Source organism: Physeter macrocephalus, unplaced genomic scaffold (genome assembly GCF_002837175.3).
Source record: "Physeter macrocephalus isolate SW-GA unplaced genomic scaffold, ASM283717v5 random_121, whole genome shotgun sequence".
NCBI lineage: Eukaryota > Metazoa > Chordata > Mammalia > Artiodactyla > Physeteridae > Physeter > Physeter macrocephalus.
This window is the reverse complement of record NW_021145407.1, coordinates 105,490-113,148: the sequence shown is the minus strand read 5'-3', so window position 1 is coordinate 113,148 and position 7,659 is coordinate 105,490. Positions and strand designations below refer to the sequence as shown.

At 60.7% G+C, this 7,659-nt stretch overlaps 2 protein-coding genes across 2 annotated transcripts in view; one reads left to right on the top strand and one right to left on the bottom strand.

Annotated features, from left to right (window-relative positions):
* Positions 1 to 2,250: 2,250 nt before the first annotated feature.
* SMCR8 (SMCR8-C9orf72 complex subunit) lies at positions 2,251 to 5,146 on the bottom strand. The gene has a single exon (XM_028484082.2). The coding sequence runs from the start codon at positions 4,612 to 4,614 to the stop codon at positions 2,251 to 2,253; it is 2,364 nt and encodes a 787-aa protein (XP_028339883.1). The 5' UTR covers positions 4,615 to 5,146.
* A 127-nt stretch (positions 5,147 to 5,273) lies between these two features.
* The window catches only part of TOP3A (DNA topoisomerase III alpha), a 24,044-nt gene continuing 21,658 nt past the window's right edge, over positions 5,274 to 7,659 (top strand). Inside the window, exon 1 of the mRNA XM_024127965.3 lies at positions 5,274 to 5,552. Coding sequence (XP_023983733.1) covers positions 5,373 to 5,552 — 180 coding nt within the window. The 5' untranslated portion in view covers positions 5,274 to 5,372. The remainder of the gene's footprint in view (positions 5,553 to 7,659) is intronic.

Below are 7,659 nucleotides of genomic sequence, written 5' to 3'. Positions count from 1 at the left end.
CTCTCCACCGCCCCCCAGGACGTCAGAGCAGCACCCGCACGGAACAGGCGCGGGTCAGACACGACGGCCCCCGACACTCGCCGGCACGAGGCACGTCTTCCTCGTGCAGATGGAAGCAGCCTGGGGGAGCGCCAGCCCACGGGGTGGTGATGCCGGGACGGGAGCGAGGGCGGCCCCGTCAGGCGACGCCCCACTGCTGACGCGCCTGTATCCTGGCTCCGGGCACAGCGGCTGGCCCGTAACGGCTCTCGGTAAGTATCTGGCAGATGACCACTATCTTCCCAGGAGGGAGGAAGGCGCTGCCCAGGTGCCCACTGCGGAGAAGCAGTGGAACAGCCCCCTTCTAGGGACACTGCCACCTGCTGCCACCCCTGTCTGCACCCCAGAGACGTCGTGATTGATCACAGCTGGCTCCCCAGTGCAGCCACGCCGGGCCGCAGAATCCTTCTCAACGCAGCACTGCAGCTGGGTGCCCGGGAGGGTGGAGCTGACGTGAAGGGTGCACTTCATTTGCCTGCCGGCGCGCTCTAAGGAAGGAAGCTCAGCGGAAGCCTCTGGAAAGGGCAAGGCCATCCCGAACCTGGTCGTGGATAAGCCAGGTGATGTCGATACACTGACGTGTGTTTCAGATTCTCCACCTTTTTTTTTTTTTTTTTTTTTGCGGTACGCGGGCCCCTCACTGCCGCGGCCTCTCCCGCCGCGGAGCACAGGCTCCGGACGCGCAGGCTCGGCGGCCACGGCTCACGGGCCCAGCCGCCCCGCGGCACGTGGGATCCTCCCGGACCGGGGCGCGAACCCGCGTCCCCCGCGTCGGCAGGCAGACTCCCAACCGCTGCGCCACCAGGGAAGCCCGATTCTCCACCTTTTGAGGCAAAAAAAATCAAAGGTCAGGGGTTGGGGTGAGGAGAGAGTCGGAGAAGTGAAGGTGTGTGTGTAGGGGCCGCCCGCCCGTCATCCCACCGAGAACAGCAGCCAAACGCAGTCCCTTAAAGGCCTCCCCCCACCCCCCACCCCAGCTCAAACTCGGCGCCAGCAGTGGGGCGGGGGCCCGGGCACCCGCTGAGCCTCGGCCCTGCGTCCACGCTCCCACGACGCCCACGGGCTGGGCTTGGCCCTGTGTGGCAGACCCGTCCTCACCGTTCCCCCACTGCGACCCCAGCCTCCCTGCCGCTCAAGCCAGAGACCCCAGACCTCCTCCGGGCACCCGTCCCACGCCTCCCATGCGAGGCGCCCCCGTCAGAGCTCTCGCCTCCCTGTGCCGCCGGGCTCCGGCCTCCGGAGCACGAATTCTCGCAGAGCAGGGGCCCTGCCCGAGACCTCCAGCTCGTACGCCAGCCCCGCCGGCACGGCCCGAGAGTGAAGGGGACGTGGAAGCGCCCTGGGCTTGGATCCCACCACCCTGCCTCCGCGGGGCAGCCACGGATCGAGCGAGTCGGGTGGCCATGAGCGGAGCGAACACGAGGCTCGGGACGGTGACCTCACGGACGCCGGGGACCCGCCGCGTAAAGGGAAACAGAAGCAACGGCGGCTGACTGCCGCGGGGAGGAAAGGCCTCCTGCCCTCTCCGTAGTCCAGAGAGTGGACTCCGACCATCACCCAGCGCGACGCGCATGCGTCTCAGGTGAGCAACGGCAGGTGCGGGGGACAGGAGCCCAGTGCGCACGCCGGCGCAGGAATCCCCCGAGCCAGACAAGCAGGACGTGGAAAAACCTACAAGAACCTGCTACAGCACAAGCCGGTGACGAGGGGAAAAAGGAGAAAGCTTCCCGGGGGCGGGGGGGATGGGCTCCTGGGGCAGAGGGGACAGGGGAGCGAGCGCCGCGGCGGCTGCCTCTCCCAGCACCCCTGCCCTCCTCAGCTGCAGACCCCGCCTCAGTCATTTACCCCACAGTGTGAGTTAGAGCCTCAGCAGGGACCCGAGACCCAGCGGTCCAGTCGTTCCCACACCTCGCTGCACACCGGGCGAGCTCCACGTCGCACCACAGGCCAACCCAATCGCAACCCTGCGGTATTCTAGAAAATCCTCCCAAACGATTCTGACACAGCAGGGTGCAGCCCAGGTTGGGAACCACTGGGGAACTGCGGCCCCTCACGTGACAGACAAGGCAACAGGTCAGCAAAAGGAGAGGATTTGCCCAAAGCGACACGGCGAGGTGGTGCTGGGGCCAATCCGGAAGCCAGGCCTCCGGGTTCTGGGGCCACCACTCCGACTCTGCGCAGCCAGGGCCCTTCCCCACCACCTGTAACCGATTACCTCTGCAGACCAATAAGCTTCCACTTCTGAAAATCCGTGATGTGCAAAGGAGAGGAGACCCAGTGCTTCACGGGCTTGGCATGGCGGCTGTAGCTGGGGACGAAGACGGACAGCGCGGTCACGAGCTTCCTGACCGCGGCCTCCTCCTCCCCTAGGATCACGAGCGTCCTCCCGCTGAGCAGCGAGTAGATGGCTGGGTGGGCGAAAGGGTACTGGCGGATGAATTTTAAGGCGCTCTGGCCCGCCCTCTTCTTATGCCTCTCGGAAGAGGGCCCGGTGGCAGGAGCCGAGGAGGAAGTCCGGTCGGAGCTGGCGGAGGTGACGCTGCTCCCGTAGCTGGTGGCGTCGGAGTGGTCATCCAGGCTGGTCTTACTGCCATCCCGGCTGGCCAGCAGGTGGCTCGGGTCCAGCTCGTAAGCAGGGAAGCCTTCGGAACCGCTGTCTCGGGAAGAGGCGTTGGCGTTTTCCACTGAGAAGTCCACGTGGAACTCCGGGTCCTTCTGCCGGTAGCGCTGCGGGGGGACACTCACGACCCCGTCCTCGTCGGACAGCGTGTGGCCCGGGGTGGAGAGCGGCACCCGCAGAGTGCCACCCTCCCTCCCAATGCAGCACGAGTCTGTCTGGGACGGGGTGACTCCCGAGCCGCCCTCCTCGGCCTCCCCCAGCTCCGGCGGGCTGAGGCCTGCCTGGCAGTGGATGGCTCCCCTGCCGTCACCTGTGTAGGACTCCTCTTCATTAATGGCACTTGGGTAACTGGCCTTGAAGTTGTCGGGGATGAGGGCCTCGGAGGGGCAGGTGCCGAGGACTTCAATACTGTCCCCGCTGATGGTCCTGTGGCTGACAGCCTTGCTCCGGACCACCTGGGGGCTCAAGGGCACCGTGAGGCTGGCCTGGCTGTCAGACTTAGACAGCACAGAGGTGGACCTCTCCGTGCCGAGAACCTCAATGCTCTCTCCACTGCTGACGCTCCCTTTCAGGTCCGTATCCAGGTAGTCCAAGTTTTCCTGGGGGTCAAAACTGCTTGACTCTGTCACCTCCACTTCCCTGGACCCCTCCTCCCCAAGTTCCTGCTCCATCTTGATTAGCACGGACTCCACACTGGACTTGCAGGACCCCACGCTAATTAACACTTGAGGAACTGGACATTCTTCTACAGACCTGGAAGGCGGCCTGTCGTGACTGGGCTTCGGGGGTGCACTCTCCTGTTTCTCTTCCCCCCTGTCATCGACCTCTACCAAGTCTTCAAAGAGGAAGTTTGTGATATGCTGTTGCTTCAGGAGTGCTCTGTCGATCTGGCTGGTCAGGAGGTAGCACAGATCTCCTCTGAAAATGTGCTCAATGTGGCTGAGCTGGGCCAGGGTCTGGGTGAAGTACTCGGTGTCACAGAGCTCTTCCAAGGTCTTCAGCTTCTTGTCAAAACACTTGGTGGACTTCGCTTTGATGAGTTTTGGGGTGTAGGCGGGTCTGCAGGTGTAACGGTCTGTGTCAGCAGACTCTTCGGGGTCAGAGGTGGTGGCTGCCTGGCTGGGCAGATCCTGGGTGTGCTCTGTCTCCCCAGGGCACAAATCAGACCCCCTCAACTTCCGATGAGGGTACGAGCGGATCTGCCTCAGCAGGTCTTGATGTTCGATGATGGACTTCTCCACACTGGCCAGCTCATTGGCCTTCTCGATGGCCTGAGATGAGTAAAAGCCTTTGTCATTGGCTTTCTTCTGGATCTCCGTCTCGGTGTGCAGCACTGTCCTGGTGTAATCCAAGTCTTTCAGTTTTTTTCCAAGTTCCCCAGCAAACGCCTTCCTGTTGCCTGTTTTCAGGCACTCTGAAGCTTTGGAAAATTCAGCTGAGAGCTCCTGGAACTGCTGCATGATTTTGTGCTGGTCTGCTGAGATATAAGCCATACAAAAGGGCCTCACGAAGCCACGGGCCTCCAGGTCATACAGGGTGAGGTGGTGCACGTAGGCAAAGGCCCCCTCCTTGGAGTCTCCCAGCACGACCTTGGAATCCTCCACGAAGTTCAGCTTGGGGTAGGCAGAACCAGGGGGATGGCCCACGAAGGAGGCCTGGTAATCCACAGACATGATCCGCAAAGAGAAGTAATTGAGATCAAAAGTACCGAAAACTTTGGTGTCATTGGGGATGGTCAGTAAGGGCTGGGGTCCCACCTGCTCAGAGAACTCGGAAATAAGGATGAAGTCCCGAGAGAACTTGGCCCCGGACAGTTTGGACCATGGACTGGCTCCTTGGCCGGCGAAGGGGAAGAGCGGCACCGAGTACTCCTCGGGCAGGGCCGGCTCATTGTAAGGCTCCTCCTCGTACTCGTCCTCTTTGGTGAAGGCCACCACGTCAGGGGCGCTGATCATATTTCCAGGTATATGGTGAGAACATGAGAGGAAGTGGGAAAGAATGCGGGGGTAGCCAACGCGAGGGAGCCAGGCCTCTGGAGGAGGAAGCAGTCCTTGCGGGCTTCTTTGCGCCCTCAGGGGTACGAGGCAGCCGGTCACACACCCGCGGGCTCGAGCTCCCGCAGCCCCTCAGAGATGTGGCTCCTCCAGAGCTCTCGGAGGCCTGAGGAACTCCGCGAGTAGGGAAGACCCGGGAGGCCGGCTGCCCTTCTACTCCTCGGGCGACCACAGCCGGCGCAGGGCACCCGCAGAGAGGTCACCGGCACTCCCCAGGACCCACCGCCACGGCAAAAGCCTCAGCCCTGAACAGGTACCCAATGCGGGGATACGGGCCGCCGCACGGACCATCCAGGCGTGGCAGCCCTCACGGCCAGAGAGCAGAAACCGTCGCGACTCCCCGGACGCCACAACCCGGGGCCAGCTACCGCGGAGCCGCCATCTTGCCATCACATGACTCGAAACATCTTGCCGCGAGACCCGGAAGCGTTCGCGTCAACCTCCGATCCGGAGAGCGGCGTCTCCCGAGGGCGGAGCGGGAAGGGAGGGAAGTGAGGTGGCCGCGCCGAGCAGCGTGGGAGTTGTAGTTCGCGGGGCTGTGCCCCTCGCGCCGACGGAAGCGGCGGGAAGGCGGGCGGAAGCGGGCTGCGCGGGGGACTGCAGGTTAGCGGGAGGCTCTGGGTCCCTGGGCTGGCGCCGCAGATGCGCGGGGCCCGGGGATGATCTTCTCGGCCGCCCGCCGCGCGCTCCGCTGGCTGCCGCGGCCTGGGAGCCGGGCGCTGACCCTCGCCGACATGGAGGTGGCCCTGCGAGGCGTGCGGAAGATCCTCTGCGTGGCCGAGAAGAACGACGCAGCCAAGGGCATCGCCGACCTGCTGTCCGGCGGCCGCATGCGGCGGGTGAGGAGGCCCCTGGGCGGGCGGGACGGGGACGAGCGGCCGCTGCTCCCACCGGGGGTCCCAGCCGTTGGGCCGGGGCCTCCGGGCGCCTCTTGCGACCGACGGGCGTTTAGAAACGGAGTTAACGTGTTTCTCGTTTGCTTGGAGACTTTGGGTCCGCCTTGCACGGCGGCGGATGCCAAGCGGGCCTGAGACTCGGAACCGCAGGCCACAATCCCCCGACTTGCTCTCGAGCCTGCGGGGTACCCCCCCTGCACTCGCGGCCCTACAGTCTAGGTGCATCCGACAGGGCGACCCGCCCGAGCCCCTGTTCCGTCGCTACTGACGAATTCCGAGAGTCAGGCGAGTTGGGGATCAGGTGTGTTCTGGACACACGGAAGGCCCAAAGGAGAGGGACCGTGAGAAAGGGTTTGGGAAGGAGGTGACACGAGGCCTCAAGAGCTGTCAGGACACTCTCAATTACAAAAGTGGATCCTGAAACGGTTTTCTGGAGATTTCCCAGAGCATGAGTGGACGTTCCCTGCTCTTTTTTCTTTCACATCGCAGGGTCCTCAGGCCTCTGCTTCGCGCGGTGGATGGTGGGAACAGGAGCCGAGGTTGTGCGGGTGCTGGCTGACAGCGTCACCTCTTTTCCGGCGCTGAGTGTCCTGGTGACCAGCCCCAGGCTGTGCCCATTTCTAGGGCTCCAGGCTCCTTGAGACGGGCCCGTCTACACAGAGCTAACTTGTGTATCCTTCGGGCTCTGTTTGAGTGTCTCTTTTTCAGGGAAACTTTTCCTCACATCCCTCTCCCCCAGCTGGGTCAGGGCGCTGTGTGATAAGCTCACCCTGTTCTACTTGGAAGGCACCTCCCAGTTACAGTTCGTTAACGTGCTGTTGAATGACTGATCTCAGTCCCCGCCACCCCTCCGTGGACTTGAAGCTCCGAGGGAAAGAGTTACGGCTATTTGGGTCATTGCTGTATCCCTGGTACCTAACACGTGTCTGGAATACAGGAGGCCCTCAATCCATATTTGTTGGATGATCGTTTGAGCTCAGTCTTGAAAGTTTTACCAGGCACTGGAAACGCCACGTTCAGAGAACAACGCAGTGGCTTGAAACAGCTTGGCAAGTTCAAAAGCTGGGAGTTGCAAGTGGGCACGGTAGGGGAAGGAGCCAGTGGGCATGGCAAGCATGGCAGTTGAAGGCACATGGTGAGAGGAGTAGAGAGCCACGTGTTTTACACGTGAGTGTCAACTGTTTTGAAGTATACAGTTGGCAGCGTTGAGTACGTTCCCAATGTTGTGCGTCCGTCACCTCTGTTTAGTTCCAGGTTTTATCACAGCAGGAGGAAACCCGGTGGCCATGAAGTAGTCAGTCCTCATTCCCCACCTCTCCCAGCCGCTGGCAGTCACTAAGCTGCTTTGTGTCCTCAAAGATTTGTGTCTGTTCTGGATATTTCACACAAAAAGATTAATGCAATACGTGGCCTTTTGTGTCAGGCTTCTTTCACTTAGCATTTTTGAGATCCGTTCATGTTGTAGTATGTTAGTACTGCATTCCTTTTTACGGCTGAATAATATCCCATCGTGTAGCTAGATCACGTTTGGTTTATCTTGTCTTCAGTTGGTGAGCATTTGGACTGGTTCCACCTTTTGGCTCTTGTGAATAGAGCTGCTATAGACGTTCATGTACAAGTTTTTACTTGAATACCTGTTTTTAGTTCTTCGGGGTGAATGCCTAGGAGTGGAATTGCAGGGTCATGAGTTAACTCTATGTTTAACTTTTTGAGGAAATGCCAAACTGTTTTCCACAGTGGCTGAAGCATTTTACATTCTTACCATCAGTGTTCCAGTTTCTCCACGTTCTGTCAACACTTGTTCTTTTTCTTTTCTTTTTTAAATTATCACCATCCTGGTGGGTGTGAAATATCTTGTGGTTTCAGTTTGCGTTTCCCGAATGACCGATGATGCTGAGCAGCTTTTCATGTGCTTGTTGGCCATTGTGTCTGCTGCTTTGGAGAAATGTCTGTTCATGTCTTTTGCCCATTTTTTTTTTTTTTTTTTTTGTGGTATGCGGGCCTCCCTCTGTCGCGGCCTCTCCCGTTGCGGAGCACAGGCTCCGGGCGC

What these genes read in the sequence shown, in the direction of transcription:
- SMCR8 (XM_028484082.2), bottom strand. Translation starts at nt 4,614, where the DNA reads ATGATCAGCGCCCCTGACGTGGTGGCCTTCACCAAAGAGGACGAGTAC.